Source organism: Balaenoptera borealis (genome assembly GCF_965194805.1).
Source record: "Balaenoptera borealis genome assembly, chromosome: 4".
In the NCBI taxonomy this organism is placed as follows: domain Eukaryota; kingdom Metazoa; phylum Chordata; class Mammalia; order Artiodactyla; family Balaenopteridae; genus Balaenoptera; species Balaenoptera borealis.
In genome coordinates, this window is record NC_138861.1 from 33,630,460 (window position 1) to 33,655,726 (window position 25,267).

General features: G+C 38.4%; 1 protein-coding gene across 6 annotated transcripts in view; it reads right to left on the minus strand.

The window, feature by feature from the left end:
- The window catches only part of INPP4B (inositol polyphosphate-4-phosphatase type II B), a 371,544-nt gene that overhangs the window by 37,671 nt on the left and 308,606 nt on the right, over nt 1–25,267 (minus strand). For all 6 annotated transcript variants that reach the window (XM_082390014.1, XM_082390013.1, XM_082390011.1 and 3 more), the window contains 2 exons: nt 10,968–11,080; nt 7,035–7,189 (listed from right to left, as the gene is read on the minus strand). In XM_082390014.1, coding sequence (XP_082246140.1) covers nt 7,035–7,189; nt 10,968–11,080 — 268 coding nt within the window. The remainder of the gene's footprint in view (nt 1–7,034; nt 7,190–10,967; nt 11,081–25,267) is intronic.

The following is a 25,267-nucleotide window of genomic DNA, read 5'->3' on the forward strand; positions in this document are numbered from 1 at the left end:
TTAAGAGATATTTGCTCAAACATGATTTCTATAGAAGTGTACTCTCTGCAGCATCTTTCACCTTACCAGCAGCTGAAGCAACAACATCCTAAGTGGGGTAAGTTTTCACGTAATTATTAGCATGCCTAAGAAGACAGTGACTTCATCTGGGCTTATTACTGTTACTTGTCACAGATACGGACTGAAATAATGCAGCAAACACACCGCTGAAACTCTCAAGGGAAGAGATAAGACTAAGTGATAATGGAGAAACTGCTCCGGCTCGTGCTGTTCTACATAAACACATCCCTTTCCAATAGTCAAGAGACAACTGAAAGCTTCAATTACCTATGTCTGCAATGCTTCTTATTCACTTCAATATTTGAAATAGGGGATAATATGAAATAATGGGAGCTCTTCTCCGATTAGTACAATCAAAAGTAAAAAAAAAAAAAAAAAAAAAAGCCAAAGTGGAAACAAGACAAAGGAAAGAAGGAAGACATGTTTCTATTTGAACACAAATGACCTTTGTGACTCAAAAGCAAATCCCACAAAGGGATACTTAAAGGAGTAAGTCATGAGAAATAAAACCTATACTGACGTCAGTTGATAAAGGTCACTTATTTATAAAGAAGAACAGTTCATAAGTTACACTCCCCGACACATAAATTTCATGTTGAGAATATGACGTTCAGCAGGATAATAAAACTCAGTAAGGCAGATGGGCCTTTTAATCCCTCTCTTGTGAATTAAATATTTACTAAAATAGAATGATTAAAGCCCTGTATCTTAAGACTGATAAATAGGTTGTATGTTGAAGCATACCTTGATTAGTCTTACTAATGGCATACCAACTATCTTAACTTTAAAGAGCCATTATAGAATGACAGATTGAAGAATAATGTAACATAAGGAAAATAAAAGTTACAGACAGACAACTAAGCAATATGGTGTCACACTACTACACTGTATATACACAAAATCCTAGAGTTCCTCTTAAGGGAAAATAACAGTGCACTGGCATTTTCATTTTCATTACTTTTTAGTGGCAATTAAATTTCCTGACACAATTATTTTTTGATAAAACATGACATTTTATAATCCAGTCAAATTTTATTATTTTTCAATCCAATCCCAATCACCTATTAATCAAATATAAGTTTGAAAGTCCCTACTAAATATGCTTTTTGCAAACGCATTGTGACAAGATGGCTCTTAGCATTCAATGGTGATTCCATAAGAAACAACTGAGTGCTGATACTGAATGCATTCTCCCTTTCTTTTTAAAAATAAAAATCTGCCGATTATTCAAGCCACCATTTCATAAATTCCTGCCACAGATGATCAAGGGAGAATTTGGCGATACACATACACTTCAAAACTCAAAGAAAGGATAGTTATACCAGGCTTATAGTCATATCACAAAGCCATTAAAATCAATTACTGAATGGTGGCTGGTTTAAATGAGGCAGACTTTATAGTCAAGCAGTTCTCAACCCCGGCTCTGTCCCAGAACCTAGTCTGTGATGGGACTCCTGTGAGAATCATTGTTTTGGTCTTATAATATAGGCAACCGCTAAGAGTTCCTTACAGAGTCAGTTGGCACTCCTTGCTAACTTCCTAATCTGAAGAGGATCTTGTGCCATTTCAGTCAAACAGACTGTAGCTAGCAGCACGTGTCGCAAGTGTGAAGCTATAAGCAATATTGGATATGTAAGAAAAGAGAGAGTCTGAAATTTTTAAAAACTGTACAGAGGGTATAATGACAAGTTGAAATTATGATAGAGTAATCATGGTTCAGGCATACAAAAATGCAGTCGGGCAGCCATTGAAAACCTGGTCTCCGACAAGTCTCTGCACCACTGGGAACCTGAACTTCCTTTGAGCTGTACCAGACCCAAGGACACCCCTAGCCGTGTTCAGAACAATACCTGCCAGCTGCAACCTATGGTCTCAAGGTCTTCCATTGTAACTATGCAACCATTTGGGATCCCAACCAATCCTCACTTAACAAGCACCCTGACTCTTGCCAGCTCTGATTATAATTCTTGATAAACAACTCATGTAACTAACTGTAACCTTGTGGGTTTTTGCCTTTATAAGCCTCCCCCATTTTGTAGTCTGGTAGAACACAATTCAAATGCTTGTTGAATCTGTGTCTCCCGGGCTGCAGCCCTAAATAAACACCTTTTTATTTCAATCATGTCTGTTTCTAAACTTTTGGTTGACAGATTCAGACTGTGCGTTAAGGTAGATTGTTTGTGGCCTGTTTGTTTTTGAATTTGAGTTGAAACCTCTCCAAAACTTTCATCTTCTGGAACTTTTGCTTATAAATATGTCACAACTGAGCAATAATTTCATTTGCTTATTTCCAAATGCCCATGTATGCACAAAACTTCCTTATAGGACTTGAACATTTTAGAAACCTATGTTACGTTATTCATTCACTCACTCATTGAATATTTATTGAGAACCTACTATAAGTAGGCATTATTCTAGGTACTGGATAATTAAAATATAGCAGTGAACAAGATAACAAAAGTCCCCACTCTCATGAACCTTATTCTGGTGAGGGGGCTTCTGAACAAGCAGGTAGATGAAGCTTTATCTCTTTTTATCCATAACATTTCTCTCATCCATAAATAATTTGAAAATTTAACAGAGATAAGCACTATACAGTAGAAAAATTTAATATAGATAATGAAAAAAATAAAACTACAGAAACAACATTGATATTATAACCCCGGTGAACTTTTAAAAATATCCAGAGTAAATAGCCTGAAAGGTGGTTAGAATAATTCAAAGATAAACTGCAACTGATGTCAAATAAAATAAAAAACTTTAATACATTTAAAAACATAAAAATCAAACTCCTTTAAAACACTAGCTTTTTTTTTTTCTTTTTTTAATCCAGGGTTGTGTCCTGGAATATTTGTAAAGTTCTTAAAAATTCTGGATCCCTGAATCCACCTCAATGATAAACTGCACAGGGTCCAAATATACGTAGTTTTTTAATGTCCCAGAAGCAGCCACTGTCTGGAGGCTGGGACTGTCCAACAGATGGCAGAGCAAAGAGCTCTGCAAGTCCTCTTCCTCCTCCCAAAACCATGACACTGAAAAATATTGTCAAAACCAACCATTTCAGGACCCTAATAATCAGCCAAAGACAAGCAACAAGTGGAAAAGAGTTTCTTCTTGGAAAACTGCTGACTGGCAGGTAAGAAGAGGGTGAGTCTGTGGTCTTTCTGCCTGGGGCTGCTCCCACCCCGCCCCTCTCAGCTAAACCTCTACCAGGGAGAGGCTGCCATGGAAACTGGCAACTTTGCTGCCCCAGGGTCTAAGTGCATTGGAAGTGAAGAGTAGAAAAGCCTACTCCCAGGCACTGTCCGAAGCATTAGCGTCCTTGGAGGCAAACAAATGCTGACTGCCAACCTCACAGCTGGCCTGAGCCTGCACTCCCACTTGGGCCACTCCCCAGACCAGTGGACTAGCCATGAATGTAATGGGAAATGAGATCCTGGACATGAGAGAACCATGGAGGGCTTTGATCAATTTCCACACATCCTGGGTTGACCAGTAGGACCTAATAGGGCCTGGTGGAAAGAAAAGGCAGGATGGATATGAAAACTCCTGAATTTGAACATGTTTCCCAGTCCATACACAGACATATCAGCAGAGGTTGAAAGCCTTACTGGATTGAAATGTTTGAGCACAACTTCTGGCTAATCACTGACTGACCACTGAACTACAGAGACCCAAGTGCAACCCTAGGAAACAAGGCTTAGACATAAAAGTAAGAACTGAACTACTATCTCAGAACATAATTGAAAATACAATTTTAAAAACAGATGAAAAAGTTGCTACACGGTTCTGAAAAACAGAAGGCAGCAGAATGAATTCCTATTTGGACTGTTCTTTGTTTATTCAACCACTATTTATATTTATTTCATTCTGGACCAGACACTGTTCTCAAATGCCCAGACACAATAGTGAACATGACAGATAAGGTAGAAATTAAAGAGTTAACATTCTAGAACTAGAGTTTGTTCTTCAAGGTCTCAGGATTTGCTCAGACCACTCTGGTCTTGCACACAGTCTCCAGTTTCTAAAAGTACATGGTTCTTATGACTCATATGACTTACATAATATTTTAACTAACAGATGTGAAGTAGTCAAATACATAACCAAATAATTATGGGATTGACATATATACACTAATTTGTATAAAACAGATAACTAATAACAAACTGTTGTATAAAAAATAAATAAATAAAATTTATAAAAAAAGGAAAAAAAACAACTAAGGAAAATAACAAGGTGCTATTGTATAGCACAGGATAAAAAATGTAACTAAGGCATCTGTGTTTTAGTGCTGGCTCTAGTATTTTCTGAGTAGTCTTTGCTGAAACACTCTGTAGAGCTCAGTTTCATTACTCATAAGGTGAAGCAGGTTTGACTAAATTTTTAAGGTGACTCCTTGATCTCAAATTCTATGATTATTTGTAAGGGCATACAATAATACACATTAACATAAAAAATACTTATAAGAAACCTATCCAGGCTTACTTTAATGAATGCAATCCATCCATAATTAGCACAGCATTTGTAAACACACGCACAGTTTCAAAGTGGTATTTAAAGAGCTTATTTTCTTAAATAGATAAAACATTGCATTTGAAAGCTTATTTACAAGATTTTAATATATGGTATTGGAGTCAAACCGTATGTCATAATATATTCAAAAAAAATACGAGGCTCATAATTGCCTAGACCTGATTGTCTCAGGAAGATCATGACCTTTGATATTTATTTTATTAACAAATATCGTAGAGTGCGCACTGTGTCTCAAACATTGATCTAATCACTTTACACATATCAATTCATTTAATCCTGGAGACATTCCTAAGAAGGGCTACTATTATTAGCATGTCTATTTTTACACAAGAGAAGACTGAGGCACCAAGAGGTTGACTAACTTGCCTCAGGCACTGAGAGGCAGGATGAGATTAACTTCCTCTTGGCTGCTAAGTGGCACGTGACCTGGATTCAAACTCAGGTCAGCTGGCTCCGAAGCCGAAGCCGCATCCTCTCATCTACTCTGCCCTGTGGCCAGAGCTTACAAACCTATGGGCTTGTGATGTAAGACAGTACCCAAAGAGGGAAAGGACATCAGTTATTCAAGACAATAACACATCTATTTCCCTTAAACACATGCACGCACGAACACACACACACACGCATACACACACATGGACAAGCCCTCACACTCTCATGCAGCCCTCACATAGACACAAAACCAAAGGATAAATTTGGCAGATTTGAAATTTCACTAGAGTAGTGGGGATATGGAAGTTAAGATCTTTAGTATTTTGGGATTACATTTCTAGTGCCTTACTTTTATTTCACAATCCCAAACTAAATCCTCATAAATGTTATGTCATTAGCAAATGTGTTGTACATATAATGTCAGGTCCATACAACCTTTATGCTATTCCAAAATATGTAGTTTTATAGTTCAACATATATATGACAGATATGCCCTTTATTTACGGATTGGAAAAAATTACCTTTCTAATTTAAGGGTCCTCTCTTCCCCCTACCTTAAATAAACAAGTAACAGTTTCACCTTCCAGATACTTTATGCCGGTTGAATCATTTTAGCCCTCTAGGGTTTCTGGCCTGTAAAATCATATGCTCTGCCCTCCTCACCTGGCATCTTTGTTCCATCCATAGTGACATCTGTACTTTTTAAATGCACATTAGAAGATTTTATACTCAGATTCTGAACCTTCCCTGTGAGTGTTGAGAGATTATTATTGAAAAAAGTCTTTAATGACAACCAAACATGTTTCGTATGGCTGAGATGCTCATGTCAGGCCTTGAAGATATCCTCATACATTTATCCAAAAATCATGGTAGAACTCCACCGAACAACGAAAATGCCAAGAGACATGAAATGGGGTAAAAGAGAGGACTTCAGAACCCTCTCATTAGCGGGGAAAACATACAGCATAGAAGGAGCGCAGACAAGCATCACTCTCACCATGGAAAGACCGTAGCAGTTAAAAGAAAAGGGGAGCTAATGACATGCCAGATAAGAAGCAGCCCTCTCACAGCATCACATGACATTCCTTTCTGGGATCAGGGAGCCTGTCCCATGTTTCCTGTTGTGCTTCTGAGTCGGTCTTTGTGGCAAAGAGACAAGTTCGCTAAAGTTTTTAATTAACGTATGTCCTTGCTGACAGATGTTGTGAATGAGGCACTTTTTCCTTCCCATTATGGCTTAGACTTTAGATTTAATTACTGCGGAAATGAATCAAGATACATGACTTCAGGCAGAACATTTTAAATGTCAGCAGAGTAACCATATTAATTCTCAATCTTAAAGGATCCGTGTAATCCCGTCTTTATGATGAGTGATGTGAAAATAATTTTAGGAAGGAGGTTAAAGACAGGAAGACCCTGCAACCCATGGGAAGATCACCTGTTAGTTGCCACTTTTTGGATAGTTGCTTTGTTTGCATAACGACTTAGTTTTATTTTGTGCATACACATAACGACTTGTATGAAAAGCGACTGTGCTCTTCAAGTGTTATATGTGAAAGGACCGGAGCCCTTCAACTTAGGTCTAAATGTATTAATGAAATATATCCTCCATTCAGATGATCAAAATCTGGCCACATTTTTTTTTATTGCCTAAGATGAGTATTCACTTAAAATTATGTTATCTCTCATGTCATCAGCTCTAAACCATGGAAATGCAGTGAAGTAACTAAATGTTTAGTCCTCCAGTAAAATACATATTTGGGAAAAAAAAAAAAAAAACCCAAACCTTAAAATGACCTAAAAGAAACAATGAGGTCCTATTACATAGCACAGGGAACTATATGCAATATCCCGTGATAAACGAAAATGAAAAGGAATAGAAAAAAGAATATATATGTATAACTAAATCACTTCGCTGTACAGCAGAAATTAACAAATATTGTAAATCAACTATACTTCAATAAAATTTTGTTTTAAAAAAGAAAGAAAGTTGAAGACATATGGGATACCTTCTCATACAATCCAGCGCTCGGATAAAGAAGTCCTTGTGTAACTGGTGTTCATCCCTCAAGATTGAGCATTGTTCAAGCGTCACTGACATCGACGTCCTATCTTTGGCACTTTTACAACAGGTGAAACGAATGCCATTTAGCTTGCGACAAATCTGTAACAGACATATATACAGTTTATTGTTTATCTGCAGATTACCCTAAAGTGTCAGAGTCCTCTAGACACTTCTAGTCTAAACCCACCAAATTTATGTTAATTTATGAAAGTTAACTGGTTCAATCTGCCTATGGAATGGAAAAATACTACCTTTTCATTTCAAAAGCTGGTGGAATAGATTTAATTTATTTAGCTCTTTGTACATGAGGTGTGGGGCTGTTGAAGGCATATAAGATGGTAAATATCCAGCAGAGGCAGCAAAGCTCTCTGAGAGGGGATCTAAGCTGCAGGGGATAATGATAATCACAGCTCAGAAGCAACATCTTAATAGTGAAGGGGAAAAAAATAATCTGTATTTCTTGGATCAGCCACTTGATTTGAATCTTACATAGCTAATACCTTCTTACTATATATTTAAAATAACCTTTACTAATCTCTGCTGGATGTTATGAGATTTCAAACATCCATATGGTGCCAAGTGCAACCGATAAGGAAACCACTCATCGATGCAACTGATAAGAATAAGGGCACCAAAAATGGCCACTATAATTGCATATCTACTGTGCACCAGGTACAATGCTAATAAATTTCATATAGATTTGCTCTTTTAATTTAACTGCACATGAACCCTGGAGGAAGGTATATTAATCTCATTTTACAGATGACCAAATTGAGGTTTAGATAGGTAAGGTGACTTATGCACAACAGAGCAGAGCCAGGATGCTGATATAAGTCTACCTAACAAGGACCAAGTCTTTAACTTCTGTCCTGTTCTGTTTCTCTCTATAATTCTTTCTTGTTGTTATTCTGAGGTAAGCCAGGAGAAGAATCTGTAAGTAGCAATAATTTATGGTCTCATTGCTTTACGGTTAACAGGTGAATCACACCATTCTTTTCTCTTCCCTAGTCCATGGTAATGCATCAACAATGTTAGTCAACATGCACTTAAGATACATCTACTCTGATGAAATACAGGCCTGCTTTATTATCTGCCATTGAGGAGGCCTTAACAGTTGCCTGATTTGAAGAGAGGATATAATAATACAGTTTATCAAGGGTTTTTATCATGATTTAATTGTGATTCTGATACTTAGCTTAGGATTTACAAGTCCTTATTAGCCCTTAGGTACTTTCTCACTATCTCCAATGTAAGTGACTAGAGAAATGTGAGAGCATGATTTCAACATATAATCTTTTTTTTTCTTGTAGAAAACACTAACGCATTTAAATAAATAGTATTTCAAAAATTTTAATATAAAATAACAAAGGCTTGACTATATTTATAGTAACAAAATACAGACCTCAATGGTCACTTATGAGAGGTGATTTTTAAAAAGAATGAATATTCTTTAAAATGCATTGTCACAATTGTATGCAACTATCCTACTAAGGATATTTCATGTTACAAATTTAAATCAAGAGGAATCTGGGGCGGGCTTCCCTGGTGGCGCAGTGGTTAAGAATCCGCCTGCCAATGCAGGGGACACGGGTTCAATGCCTGGTCCGGGAAGATCCCACATGCTGCGGAGCAACTAAGCCCGTGTGCCACAACTACTGAGCCTGTGCTCTAGAGCCCATAAGCCACAACTACTGAGCCCATGTGCCACAACTACTGAAGCCTATGCACCTAGAGCCCATGCTCCGCAACAAGAGAAGCCACCACAATGAGAAGCCCGCGCACCGCAACGAAGAGCAGTCCCCGCTCGCCGCAACCAGAGAAAAGACCACGTGCAGCAATGAAGACCCAACGCAGCCAAAAATAAAATAAAATAAAATAAAATAATAAAATAAATAAATTTATTAAAAAAAAAAGAAGCTGGGGCAATTCCATCAAAGCAGACAGGTTGGGTCTTGGTTTCTGTATTTCACAATTCTTCTGAACTATATGAGCTTAATTTAACATTAGCTTAATTTGGTATTTGGTCTTTTTAAATTCTCATTTTCATTTTTTAAAATTCATTCAAGATAAAACCAAATAGCTTTACATTTTTCAATTAGAATGTAAAACATTAACAAAAGCAGTATTTCATTAATTGTTTTAAAGAAGAGAGGATAATAAAACAGAGACAGAAATAAAAACTTTTTGGAAAATGTCAAAGGGAATTTCTATATTTCTTTAAGAGTAATACCAAGGTCCCTGGTTTACAAAGAGCATATTGAAACTCATGTATCACTCTATAGACATGCTATTAATAATGAAGTCAATATTCCTACAGAATGCCAAATTTGCACACTATGGGTGCTGTATATTTATCAAGGCAAGTAATCACCCATTCATGAATTCAATGGTAAGTTGTGAGTAAGCCATATTTGGTTGGTATATACATTTCAAAAAAAATTTCAGAAACGTAGGATTTATGGAAATTATTTTAATATATTCAAATGAGAAAACTACATGTACTAGAGAAAATATACATTTGTGGTTCTACCTGTGCATCCTTCATTTGTCAATTTACATGACTGCACGATATGTGTATAATGACATATGTATATGTTCCTAAGTTGTCAGATGGCCTTGGGAAATGATCAAACTACTTTTGTGCTATCATGTCATTAGTTATATAGCAAAAATAACTTCGACCTGTCTTTGTGAAATTTTCGTGAGAATTAGCAACCATAGTAGTCTTTGAAGGTATATAGAGCAGACACAGGAGAAAGAACTATTAAAAACAACCTTCATGTAATGTAGTATGATGCTAAATGGAACCAGTGTGAATGAGCTGCCTGAAAGCAACGTTTCATACTGTTACCTTTGATGTTCTTCCCTGGGGCTCCAAGAGGGCATGAAGGGAAACTAAAGCAGCTTTCCTCTGCCTTGCTCTTGGTAAATTATTTTATGAACTCATGGTAAATTATCCATTCCTTTTTCCCAGAAGAGAGTAAGTAATATTAGATTATAATTGAAGCGCTGGCAGCAGGGGGAAAGGCTTTGTTTTAAATGCTATTGATAGAGAATGAATAGCACACGTGAGAAGATCTGTTACACTGAACTCCAAATTACACAAGCAATCCTGTGCAGTAAGTTCAAACATGGCGTTCATCAAAAAGATCTCCAATGTGTTCCTTTCCTGATGAAAAGATCCCTTCCTAGTGAAAGGATCTCTGGGTCTGAATGTTTAACAAAACTCATGTGAGCTATACCTAAACGGTTGCCAGATAAGAGCTTAAAAACTATAGGCATGATTTTCTCCCTCAACCTTAACAGTAGAAACCTGGTGGGGGGGGGAAGCAGGCAGATCTTCTACCCTGAGGGTGCCATTAAATGAGAAAGAAGCATACAAAATATAGCTCATTACCCTAAGAGCAATACATCAGTAATAAATTCTATGCCAATATCTAAATTGACAAACGCATTTACAAGCTCATTAACAAAACAATATGTCCAGGAGCCTTACTGAGGCTGTGAGTCAGAGATCTGATAACCACTTTCTGTTGAAACCTTATGTCTCTAGAGCAGCACTTCAAAACCCTGACTGACATGGGCTATTGACATTGCAACATGCAATATCAAGAAAATCACAGACCCTTGATTTTAGCCTCAAACACATCCCGAATTTATAAGAAAAGCCAATGAGTAAGATTCTTTCTCGTTGAATACATCTTCTTCTATCTTGTGTTCTTGTTTATTGGTAGACTAGATGCCTAATCTCCTGGATAATGGAGAATGACATCTGGTAGACCAAAGCGCAGAGGTTGGACCCTACATAGCAGATACCCGATAATGCTTTCTGATCATCACGGTGACAGGCAATACCATTTGACAGGAGAGTGCCTACCGTTGCAGCCAGCCACATGATCTCTACATTCTTCCTCTTTTTGGCTTGAATATTTTGATGGAGATTTTCTAGTAATCCTTTTAAATCATTTTGTTCTTGAAAATGTGAAATGTCTGAAAAACAAAAAAGGAGGGGAAAAAAAGGAAACCGTATTAGTATTAAGCTGCCCATGGAGTTTTCCTTAATATATATGCAAATGTAATTTCCATGACAACAAATGCCATTTGGAGCAGAGAGTATCTGAGGATAATCATACTTATTAATCCTTCCGGTTTTATTCTTTTACTTAGAAATATGCCTCAGTTTCCCTCATTCCCTATTGTGTGTAACTGGGGTAATGTCAATGGGTGATATAACGCTCACCAAGAAGGGAACTGTTTTTAATAACAAAGGCTGCCTCACTTCAACCAAAGTATAGGAATGAGGATGGAACATGAGATACAACCTTCCATTTTGGGCTACTGAGCAGCTAGTCTGAATCATGAGACTATATCAAACTGAACATCTCAGAGGTGGAATTGGAAAGTTCAACCAAAACACATGAAGTCAGTTTCTACACAGCAAGATTCCTCAAACTAGGCAATATTGACATTTCGGACTGGCTGACACTTGGTTGTAGGGAGTGGGCCTATATTCTGCATTGTGGGATGTTATGCAGCGTCCCTGACCTCTACCATTTAGAAGCCAGTAGTACCCTTCCCACTGTGACAATCAAAAATATCTCCAGATATTGCCAAATGTTCCTTGGGGGCAAAGTCCATCCTGTTTGAGAACAAGTGCTATTAAGGAGCACAGGTATGGATGGAAAGAGAAACAACGCAAGAAGCGATAGTTAACTATATGAGATAATTGGGAAGGGAGCAAGAAGTGACTGATTGCTCAGATCTCTACACACTCATAACTAGAGCATGAGTAATCAATGGCATATGGTTTATATTAAAACCTAAGGCAATGCACACTATGACACCAGTATTCCTGAGACTCAGTGAGATAGGATTCAAGATTAGAATATAGAGATGGAAACAAAAAGTCTAAGAGAGTGGTTGGGTTAGTACCGTACAGTATGAAAATACACTCTACTGTGGAAGCCACAAACTGATGGATGAAGAACTCCTGAGAGCTATAATTGAGGCTAAAAACAGGAGAAAATACATAAGAACAACATGGACTATACCTAGGTTATTCAGTTACATTGAAGAAATAGATGATCTGCTCCTGAATCAGATCACACACACACACACAAATGACACAAATAAGCTTTAATCATAATGAAGCTTGGCACTTAACAAAATTGTACCAGATGTTTCATTTTATTAGAATAATATATCTGCGTAGCTCTTAACTTTAGCTCCAGAGAGTAGAGGAAATATCCTAAAGAACTGTACTAGCAATCTATATCTACCAAAGAATGGAAGTGGTTGGTAAAATGGAACTGAGCATTGAAAACAATTATATATCATCTTGAATTTCCTGTCCACAGAATAGAGAAAGGTCAGGTACAGTCCAGATTCATACCTTGTTTTAGGGAGATGAGATTCAAAATATTCATATAAATATATGCATGATTCTACTTTATTAGTTCCTAAATGGAAAACTGTTAAACGTCAAATTTTTACCATGTAACTAGAGACGGTTTTTTTTTTTTTTTTTAATTTTTTGGCCACGCTGCGCACCATGTAGGATCTTAGTTCCCCGACCAGCGATCGAACCCATGCCCCCTCCATCGGAAGCGTGGAGCCTTAACCACTTGACTACCAGGGAAGTCCCAATGATTCTCTTAAGAAAGAGAAGCTTTCCCCAAAGACATTGCCTTGCTAGGTAGGAGACTCTGATACACAGAGATTTTAACAGGACACAGCCCAAGGATAAAGGGAAGGAGGCATAATGTAGAATGCCTTGAAGAGAGTTGCAAAGCCAGCTCAGGACTCTACAGCTAATTGAAGAAAGTAAGGACAATAATGGTGCCTTCTAATTGATACTTGTAGCACACAAGGAATAAGTCAGATCTGCCATCACTGCCCTTAATGTTGATAAATGGCAACCCAAACAAAACATGACTTAGAATAACAAGCAGCAATTTAAAATCGTGTACAGGTATATCATTGACAGAGAAAGTGTCCTTGACATTGTTGAAAGGAAAAACTGGTCATATTAATAAATGAATTTATTGGTGTAACATTGGGTGTGTGTGCCTGCACTTGTGTGCATGCTTACCTCTCTCTCTATGTGAACGCAGGCAGAGCAAGACATCGGTTTAGATGTCAACAGTGCTCCTCTTCGGGTTATGGGATTTAGGGTGATTTTTCAACTGCCTTTTAAATAATTTTTTATTTAATATTGGAGCATAGTTGATTAACAATGTCGTGTTGGTTTCAGGTATACAGCAAAGTAATGCAGTTATACATATATGTGTATCTATTCTTTTTCAAATTCTTTTCCCATTCAGGTTATTACAAAATACTGAGCAGAGTTCCCTGTGCTATACAGTAGGTCCTTGTTGGTTATGTTTTAAATATAACAGTGCGTACATGTCAATCCCAAACTCCCAATCTATCCCTCCCTCAACTGCCTTTTTATGTCATTTGAGACACAATAAATATGTATTGTTTTAAAATAATACAGTTATTTTAAGAGCAAGGGAGAACAGAGTACATATGTATAAGAAAAGGAAAAAAAACCCTCAAATTCTTATGATACAAAGACCTTACCTCCAAATTTCCATGGTCTGGTAGGGTGGGACAGATTTTTTACACCATTATTAACTGCAGTCAAGTGTACCGTGGGCTATGACACAAGACAGTAAAAATGATAATAGGGACCTAAGAAAAGGAGTGGCCAATTCAATGAAGAATAGTTGAGTATGGAACGGTTTCTAGTAAAGGTAATGCTTTGTGTCTACAGAGAGTATTTGAGGCCAAGAGAAAAACGTCAGCAAAGGCATGGACATACGAGGCAGTACTATGGAAACAGGAAGCTTGTAGTTCACCATGTCCTAGAGGGCAAGAATTATGAAGAGTCTTTTCTGCTATTTGGGATATCTGGGCTTCCTCCTAAAAATGGGAGCACCTGGTGAATTTTAATTATGGACATAACCATATCTGAGAGGTCCCCGAGACTGTTTTTAAAATCACCTGGTAAAGATGACTTTCAAATATTTTTAAAAGCAATACAGAAGAAGTTTACTTTATACAATGTCCCATAGCAGTTACGCACACTCATCCCTTTGTAACAAAAATTTTATGCAATAATATTTACCCTGAGTGCGTTCACTGCACCCTGAATATATTTTGTTCTATTCCATCTTGCTTTCTTTTGAATGTTGGCCCCAACCCACTAAACTGATTTAACACCTATATAGGGTCAACATAAAAAACTTGCAAAGCACTGATTTAGGGCAACCCCATGTCCAAGATGCTTAGGTGACTTTTTCACAAGGTTCATAGTCAGACGGTCAAGTCAAAAATCCAGTGTCCCAAGTCCTATGCCAGTAATTTCCCTCAAATCTGTATTAGTGTCTTCACAGTTGGCTGCTGATACAAAAAAGTAATTCCAGTATTAACACAATGAACCAGCTTCTTCAGAATTCTGAGGATTCAGAACAAAGCATAATAATTTTTCAAAATAATTTAGTTTCATAGTTGACATGGAGATTTTTAAATCAGCCATTTTAAACAGACTACAATGCTCCTAAAATAAGTCAAACAAATGGCCATCCTTTGTTCATTTTTATCTACATAAAGATAGTGCTTTCAGATACACAGAAATGATATCCCATAGAGATTTCACCCCTTCTCCCCATGGCATGCTTTTTAGAAGGAAGTCAATTGATGTTCTTAAAATTTTCAAGCCACTGTTTCTATTTCTGTAATGATAAAACTTCGCTTATTCAGTCCATCACTATGATTGCTGCCATTTTTTTTTCAGCCTGACAAAAACCCTGCAGGCCACAGAAATTCAGGTCTGGTTCTGGAAAGAAGTAGCATTAGTAATGACTAAATAGGTGAGATTTCAAGATATAGTGATAGATCGTGATAGAGCAACTTTAAATCATGGTATACACGGAACATGGATCGGTTTTGTTACTGAACCAAACTTGGGTCTGCCCACCCATGAGCAGTAAAGCTAACCTACTGACACCGGGTTGTAGTGAAGGAAAGTGCAGTGTTTTACTGCAGGGCAACAAGCAAGGAGTCCTGGTTACCTAGTGCCCAAAAAGCCCAAACTCCCTGATGGACTTCAGCAAAGCATTTTTAAAGACAAGGTGAGGGAGTGGAGTCCCAGGGTATGTGATCAGCTCGTGCACAATTCTCTGATTGGTTGATGGTGATGTAACAGGGCAGTGTCACAGGGGTTAATATTATCAACCCTTAGGTGCCGGTAGGTCTGGGGGCTACCTGCTCATGGTCATCAAGTAGGTAACTTCTTCCATTTGGTGGCGGTTTTAGCATTTGTAAAACAACTCAGGAAATGTGCATCAGATACTGTTATCTGGGTACTTCAGAGAGGAGCTAAATCAGAGGATACGGGGGAGGGGTCTGTCTTGGCATGGCCCCGTAAGGTTCTGCTCAGTAACCGTTTTAGATTTAGAACGAGTTTCTTCAAATGTAAATATGGCCAATAAGTCTTGCTTCTGGTACTCACTCCTGCATTACTCTAGGACCGAACTTAGACAGAGCAATTGAATCTCTATGCTTATCTCCATAAAAGTATTCTGTTTTTCCAGGGGGGTTCATGAAAGTAATCAGAAGGTAAAAGGTAAAAGAATGTACACTGCATTATTGCTTATGATATTAAACAGCAGCAAAAATCTAAATGATGGTAAAGATAATCTGTCATACATATGTATATATATTTATGACATAGAATATTATATAATAGGTAGAATGAATAAACATGCTAGATGTATGAGCATGGATATATACTAAAAAATATGCTGAGCAAAAAAAAAAAAATGATTCATACAAGATAACAGCAATAATATAAAGTTAAATGTGCAAACCTGTACCATATTTTTTATGGATACACACATACAGAGGAAAAATATGTATGAGAACGTAAAATACCAAATTCAGGATACTGATTTTCTCAGAGAAGGGAAGGTGAGGGGTGGGAACCAAAAAGGGTACCAAGGGGGTTTCCACTATGTCTACAAATATTTGTTTCTTACAAAATTTCTGAGACTGGGTGATGGGTTCCAAAGTGCTTGTATTTTATGACCTGTTCTCTTTCTCCATTTGGAACTTTCATAACTCTTTGTAAAGAAAGCACCGGGCCAAGATTCCAGGAAAACGATTACTAATGCCAACTCCGTCCCTGCTTCGACATGTGGTCATAGCAAGCTGTTTAACCCTCTGTCCCTATTTTCTCAACAGCAAAGTGAGGTCAATAACCCCGTCATGCTGCATCGACCTGCAGTGGAAAACAATGAATAAAAGTCTTGGCAGAAGAGTCTACATTATTCAGTTCTGCGTCAGCTCTGAAAAACAGAGGAAGACATTCACAGTTCTTAAGAAGAGTTCATAGCCTCAGATAGAAAGCCTACTTTCTCAGGCAAAAGTCCGAATTTATCCAAAGTAAGAAATATTCTCTCACACAGACACAGGTGCACACACATGATTCCAAACATTCAGAAAGCCAGTGACTGTTCTCCCACCACTCCTTGCTGGGAGAGAACAGCCAAGTTCAGAGTCACTTTTTTAGTAGCTATTTTTTCCTTGTTTTGTCAAATGGGATTTCTTTAAGAACGGCAGCTCTAAATATGACATTGGCCTGACTCAAAGGCAGGGTGCTGACCAGTGAACGGGAATGGGACCATGAACTCTCGGCTCATTGAACTATGATGCTAATGAGGCCAAGGCAATAGCTCCATCACCTCACGGTCAAATGATTTCATGTTGTCAGAGAATGTTCCAAGATGAAATAGAAATTACAGCCGCCTTCCCATCACCTATTCCAGCTATTTCCCAGTGGGTAGCAGGCACAACATTTACAGGGATCAATCACACCCCCATTATGAAGTCAAGTGGTATAATTCCATCCCCTTTGAAATCAGGGCTAGTTCAGGGATGAGCATCTAAATCTAAGCCAATCAGAACTTGACTTTGACCTCAGAAATTGTTTCAGGGTTAAGTAAGTGACCTATGCTGTTCCAGCTGAGTGAGGCTCAGGACTCTGTAAAGTAGAAGGGGAGGAAAAGCTCTTTTTATCTCTCTGCTTGAGCATACAGTTGAGCATGGGAATAACTGCTCACGCCAGCAAGACTTTCTTCATGAAGGAACTAGATGTAGGATAAAGTCAACACTAAGAGTCATGAAATAAGGCAGAGAAGTGTCTTTTCAGTGCTGCTAAGCCACTAAACCAACCCTCTCTTAACTGGTTGCCTGCCTTACTGCTGAAATTTTCAATTTTGTTAATTGATGCCAGTTTGAGTCAGGGTTTCTGTCACTTGCAACCAAAAGCATTCTAAGGTAAACACCTGGTTATATAGGCATTTTTAACACTGATCAGCCATATTGAAAATGTGTACTGTTGCTTTAGAGGTGAGGAATCACAAATAAGGAAGAGTACTTATGGAAAGCATCCCATTAATCACTTCTTTTTTTATGATTTTTTTACATCTTTATTGGATTATAATTGTTTTACAATGTTGTGTTAGCTTCTACTGTACACAGAGTGAATCAGCTATATGTGTACATATATCCCCTCCCTCTAGAGCCTCCCTCTCACTCTCCCCATCCCACGCCTCTAGGTGGTCACAAAGCACCGAGCTGATCTCCCTGTGCTATACAGTGGCTTCCCACTAGCTATCTATTTTCCACATGGTAGTGTATATATGTCAGTGCTACTCTCTCAATTAGTCCCAGCCTCCCCTTCCCCTGTACCATGTCTACAAGTCCATTCTACAGTGATGGTTTTAAAACATGGCTCCACGTTCTTTGACACTCCTTCTATAAAGAAGGTGGAGTCTTCGTACCTTCATCTGGAAGCTAGGTGGGCTTGTGACCATGTTGATTAATGGCAGACGTGATGCTACGTGACTTTGGGTGCCAGGTCATAAATGACTCTGAAGCTTCTGCCTTATTCTCTTGGGACTTTGCTGTCTGTATTCCCTCTTTTGGGATATTCCCTATAAGAACCCATGTACTATGCTCGGAGAAGCCCAAGTCACATGGAGGGGCCTATTTAGGTACTCCGGTCAACAGTTTTAGCTGAGCCCAGCCTTTGAGCCATCCTAGCCCAGTGGTCAGAATGTGAGCGCAGAAGCCGGCAGATGACTCCAGTTCCCAGTCACTTAAGGGATACCAGCCATTCTCCTTTCCAACTGAGGTCCCAGATATCTTGGAGTGGAGACAAACTTCCCCATCTTTCCTGTCTGAATAACTAACCCACAGAATCTGTGAGCATAAATAAAATGATTCTAATTTTGTATCAGTAAACATGGGATAATTTGTTACCTAGCAATAAATTACCAGAACAACTACAGTAAAAAAACAAACAAACGTGGAAGGGCCTGTTCTTCTAAGTATGATAAAATGAACATATGAAGAACAAAGTTTTCACAGTCCATTCTGGTTAGTACTACATTCTGTAATATCACATCTTTTCTAGAATTAATTCTGAAACAATTATAGTTAAACGCACTAACAAGCAAACAAATGCAATTAGGTGAAAGCCATTGAGATGTCTTAAAATTGGAAATTATGCTCTTTTAGAGGCTGCAAAATCTTGAAAATTACGAAAGAAAAAGCCCCACGGACACCAGCTTTACTTAAATTTGATTTACAATTTACAATTTACGAAAAAGGCAGTATCAGAAATCAAATATCAAATTCCCAACCTGATCAGAGCCGAAAAATATCTTTGGCCTGTACATTTTCATCGTTTCCTCTTAAATAAATTTCAAGGTTGCATCACCCATAGCAAAGGAAAAGATGAACTTCAAAACGAATTGTTAAAATATATGAAAAGTAATGTGTTAACAATTTGTTTAGAATTTCCTCACTCACTATTGCACATTGAAGGCCATGGGACTGGTGTATAGGGAGAAGAGTAGAACTGTAACCCATTAATATTTTTTTCTATTTCCATTTTTTCAAAGAAATCATTCATTATTTAATTTCAGAATCTCCAAACAATTTAGAGTCATGTCAAAGGTTGGGAGATGGATTGTAGGCAGATGACTCTCAAAAATTTAAGTTCTGCTCTCAAGATATTGAGATATTTTTATTAACAGAAAATAGAAAATTTGAGTATGAAAGGGGCTTCATACAAATCCCCAGGTCAGTCTTCCTGTTAGCCTGGTTGCACTGCTTGGATTATTTTTTGCCTGCTTTTAAGTGGCCTGGGTCCTTAGCACTGAGGGGAGTTGGATGGTCCCCTTTCTTCCTTCCAGCTCAATTTCTAAGTCCTTGCACTTTAGAGCAACAGCAAGAAAATACCTGTTGAGGGCACACACTACACACAAAAGTCTGAGGACCAAAGCAAGAATAGATTTCTCAAAACTTAGGACTGAGAGGGAAGCAGCTTTTGGGGTAATTCCAGCACCTCACCTCCCTGCCCATGTAAGAGCCAGGCAGCCCGTGAAATATACCAAGGTCAAATGGCAGCCCAGAGAGGTAGACACATAATAAGCCCTTCTCCAAGGAAGAAGGGTTCACCTCTTCCATGGCCCTCCTTTTTTTTTGATAATGCAGAAGGAACTGACTCCAAAACTGCCCGAATAATGGCCAAAGAAAAGGGGAGACAGTTGAGAAGAATGGGCTTTTCTCCAATGGTCTCTGGATTACCTCTTTAGGCTCTTGGAGGCAAGTAAGAATGAGATCTTGAAACAGACTCACAGACTTAGAGAAAGAACTCATGGCTACCAGGGACTTCCCTGGTAGTCCAGTGGTTAAGACTTCGCCTTCCAGGGCAGGGGGTGCAGGCTCAATCCCTGGTTGGGGAGCTAAGACCCCACATGCCTCGCGGCCAAAAAACCGAAACATAAAATAGAAGCAATATTGTAACAAATTCAATAAAAGACTGAAAAACGGTGGCCCATATAAAAAAAAAAAAATCTTTTAAATAAAAAAAGAACTTATGGTTACCAGCGGGGAAGGCTTTGGGGGTTGGGACAGATTGGGAGTTTGGGGCTGATATGTACATACTGCTGTATTTAAAACAGATAACCAACATGTTGCTCAATATTCTGTAATAACCTATATGGGAAAAGAATTTGAAAAAGAATAGATACATGTATACGTGTAACTGAATCACTTTGCCGTACATTAACACAACTTTGTTCATCAACTATGCTCCAATACAAAATAAAAATTAAAAAAAGAATGAGATCTTTACTGCTTCATACTATATAGAATAAAATAAATAACTCCTGAGGTATTTAAAAAGTTATAAATGAGGTAAAATAGAGAACGATGATTATGGAACTAAAGCTGCTTTAGAAGGCTCCAAAATGAAGAGAAAAGGGGTAATAAGAATATATGGCTTACCTTTTTTTCCATTCATATAGCTCCTTTTATTGGCTTTAAGTGACTTTCAGTTTGATAATCTAGGATTCTCATACCTTTATAATTTGTTGATAGCAACAAAATGTATTAATCTATGTGTGTTGCCATATTTCCCTTTTCTGATGTGTCTGATAAAGATAATTTTATCTTTGAGTCTTCAATTTTTCCCCCTTACCTGACTTCAGAGAAGAGTTGTGCTTTATCTGGAGTTTTGTTCTGCAGAAGTGGAAGCATGAAGAAAGAAAGGTAGACGGGGAGGTGGACCGGAATGGAACTGAAGGCTTTGCACTCATGGTTTTGGGAAAGGCGGAATGGTAAGTAAATAGTGAATGTCTGGGCCAGTGATGTGCTCAATCGATGAGTGACTTGAACATTTGGCAAAAAGGATTTAAAAAGTAAAATAATGAGTTGTCCGTTGTCTCCTCTTTGATGTTTAATTGAAAGTTGGAACTAATTTTTAGTTATTTTTAATTGTTGGGCTGTTTACTGGATGCGGTACTATCCTGAAGCTGAATTCATAGGAGACTTGTATTAATTCAGGTCAAATTTAGATATTTATTTCCAAAAGGGAAGATGAGTCCTAAGATTTCTAATATCCACCTCATTCCTCACTGTGGGGCCAGTTCCAAAGAGTGACGACTTTGTTAGGCAGGAGATTGATGGGCTCAAGGCTGGGCATTTACAACTAGCTTCCTGTTTACATTTCCTGAGGAAGGAGGCAGGTGGGCGCTAGGCTAGATATTTACAACCAGCCTACTGTTTGCAATTTGAGATAGAAATTACAACAGGAACAGGGTAAATAGCTGGACTTTGTTTCCTGTGGACACTTTAAGATAACAGTCATGGCAGGGACAGAGAGGGGCTAAATCCTGTTTGAGTAAAAGATGAAGAGGTCACGTGTTTCCCATCCTTGGGGGAAAGGGAGACACTGCACCTTGGAGGCTTCTTGGGGGTCAGAAAGGAGGGGGCACCACCCCAAAATAGGTGATGCCAAGGCCCCCCATAGGCCTGTGGGCTGGAATCCATCTGTGAAAAAAGTTATGCTCATGTGTTGGGGAGGTGTTGGGGAGGTCCTAAGGCAGGTCAGGTGTGGAAAAAGAAACCAGATAATTGGCCAAAGGTGAACAAAGACCCAGAAGAAATGATTTAACCACCTCTTTACTGCATTCCTCCTCATTAGGGGGGATGCCCACAGGTTTTCTCTCCTGGTGTGTATCTCTGCCTCGCTTCTGTCTTAACTAAACAAACTGTTTCTCTGTGTGCTCTCCCACTTGTTGCACCATGTCTCTAATAATAAACTTTGTACCTGTTTCTACAGTTTTTGCCTCCTTGAGAAATGCATTTCTCAATGGGGGCCAAGAGACAGGGGAACCTTGTTTCTATCCTCTAGCCCCTGGTGCACTAGCGGCTAGGATTCCTGGTTTCCATCCAGACTGCCCAGGTCCAATTCCTGGGCAGGGAACTAAGATCTCGCTTCATGCCACCGCTCTCTGCTGCCTCTCCAAGATCAATTTCAGGAACTCATCTCTATGTGGGTGTTCCAAAAAGAAAAATGTGCTTTTATTGAAAGATTATCAGAGAAGCAGTGACTATATTAAAAAAATCATTAAGATTAATATAGGGGGCTTCCCTAGTGGCGCAGTGGTTGGGAGTCTGCCTGCCAATGCAGGGGACACGGGTTCGAGCCCTGGTCTGGGAAGATCCCACATGCCGCGGAGCAACTGGGCCCGTGAGCCACAACTACTGAGCCTGCGTGTCTGGAGCCTGTGCTCCGCAACAAGAGAGGCCGCGATAGTGAGAGGCCCACGCACCGCGATGAAGAGTGGCCCCCGCTTGCCACAACTAGAGAAAGCCCTCGCACAGAAACGAAGACCCAACACAGCCAAAAATAAATTAATTAATTAATTAAAAAAAAAAGATTAATATAGGTAGGTATTTGAAGGGTTACAGACAAGACTGAGAAGGAAAGAGGCTGTTGAATGGAGAAGAGAGGCAGGTTAGTTCAAACTACAGAAAGAGCTTTATAGGACTTCCCTGGTGGTCCAGTGGTTAAGACTTCACTTTCCAATGCAGGGGGTGCAGGTTTGATCCCTGGTTGGAGAGCTAAGACCCCACATGCCTTGCGGGCAAAAAACCAAAACCTAAAGCAGAAGCAATATTGTAACAAATTCAATAAAGACTTAAAAAAAAAAAAGAGCTTTACAATCAAATTTAACTGGATCAATGTGTGTATACAGGAGAAACAGAACTCTCTTGAGAGGCTCAAAGCACATACAACCATTATCTTATCCATCTCGCTAATGTTCGTAAGTGTGGCGTGACAACTTATCAGGAAACTGACACTGGAAATATTAACTTCCTTTCTCCAGTGAGATAATGGTAGACGAAGTACAGGTACATATGTATTAGTTATTCTCATTTAGCTGATAATGAAATGGGGGCACTCAGAGCATCAAATGATTCACCTAAGTGAACTTTCAATTGAATTCATATCTTTTGTTTTCATGCTATTCTGTGCATACTAACTAGATGGGTTTACTGGAAGTCCGGCCAATCTTCAGTGAGTGATGAAGTCTAAAGAAAGGAGAGCTCCAGTGAGAAGGAAAGAGCATAGAAAAATGGAAGGATGACTAAAGGGCTGGAAATCTGAGTTTTTACCCACATAAACTTGAGAATAGTGTGGATACATCTAATTCGTGAGGGCCATGAAGTAACACAGAAGATGCAGAGATAAATGCTGAGTTGAACAGGGAGGTGGCCATTTGTATGTGTGTATGAGAGTATATGTGTCTACCTTTGTTACTTGTAGTGTTGTTTGTATTTGTTGCTGCGATTCAGAGTACAAGTTAATGGACACTAAAAGTTTATGTCTGTGGTTTAACGTGCACATAGAAAATTACAATTCAGTATTGTTTAGTATCACTTTTCTTTTCAAAAAGACACAGGAGTGCTTCAAAAGACATATCAAATTAAAAAATTATCTTAATCTTTATCAACATTAAAAATTTCAACAGGTAAGTACGTCGGAGTTTCTCTGCAATGAGTTGAAAATAAATTTTAAATTTAAAAGAACAGAGTCCTTAGACAGCAATGGAAGAGTTGCGGCATAAAAGTGAAAAGAACACTTAACTGGGAGTCAGAAAATATAGAATTTATCCTTGTTCTCCCACTAGCTGCATGTGTGAATTTAACAAAATCTATCCTGGATCCCAAACCCCTCATAACAAATTATAGGGTTAAACTAGATCAGTGTTTCTTAAACCACGTCCTGAGGAACACTTACTTAACAAGATGCTAATGAATATTTTATGGGTTTTTTTCGGTGGTCTTATAATGTGATAAAAATGCTATTTTAAACAAAATTAAAGTATAGGCAGTGTAGATTAGGGTTGGGAAACTATGGCTTGCAAACTAAACCCAGTCAATTCTGTGTTTTTATAAATACAGTTTCATTAGAATTCAGCCAAGTTCATTAATTTACATATCGTTAATGGCTTATTTTGCACTTCAGTAGCAGAGTCCAGAAGTTGTGACAGATCACATGGCCTGCAAAATCTGAATTATTTACTTTCTGATCCTTTACATAAAACGATTGCTGGCTATGCTACAGATCTTCTCAAAACTTGCAGTGTGATAACGTGAATTCCAAAATCATTTGACTATAGAATTCTTTCATTGCCTAACAATTATTAGCAGAAAGAGTGTTCTTTGGAATACTTTAGATTAGATTATTTCCAAGATCGAATTGTTCTCTGATTCTTCAAAACATCCAACTAAACAAATGACCTAATCTATCCCATTCATTCAACAAATATGTATGGAGTATAAGCTATGTGCCAGGCAATGTTTTTGTTTATTGGTAAATAAAGTCAACAAAGTCCTCATGAAGCTTATGTTCTGATCAGGAGTTATAACCAAGCAAGGTACGTGATAGACGTTGTGGAGAAAAATAAAGCGAGAAGGGGACCAGGGCACCAGAGATTGCAATTTTAAAGAGGGTGGTCAAGAAAGGCCTAACTGAGAAAGTAACATTTGGAGAAAGACTTAAAGGAGGTAAGTGATCCCTATGGGGGAAGCATTTAAGGCAGAGGAAACAGCCAATGAAAAAGTCCTAAGAAACAGCAAGAGGTCAGTGTGGGACAGAGTGAAGCAAGGGAGGAAGTGAGGGACATGGGGAGGGAGAGACACAGAGAGAGAGAGAGAAGAGAGTGGAGTCAAAAGATCCAATTTTTTTTGCCAGATTATGGGGACCCTTAGAGGCCATTGTAACAATTTAGATTGTTATTCTACAATAAAAAATAGGGGGTTATTGGAAGATTTTGAAGAGTGACATGATTCGATTTTCATTTTTAAAGGTCACTTTGGCTGTTGTGATCAAAAAGGACTACTGAATGAGGTTGAGAGAGGAAACAAAGAGACGGGGAGAAGGTTTTGCCATAATCTGGAAGCAAGAATAACAAGGATTTGCACAGAGTGGTAGCAATACAGGTGGACAGAGCTGATCACACATTTTGAAAATACAGCCAATGAAATCTTCTGATGGACGGAAAATGGGGTGTGAAAAAAAGAGAAGAGTCAAGGGTGACTCCCATTTTTTTCTGAAACAACAAAAAGTTAGAAATGATAAAAACTGAAATGGGGAAGATAGTGGGAAGAATAAATTTTTAGGGGCACATCAGGAAGAGAGTTTGAGGTGCTGAGCAGGATATATAAATTTAGGGAAGAGAGATGGGCTGGTGATGCAGGTATGGAGGTGGATAATTAAAGGATGGTATTTAAAGCAATGAGGCCGTT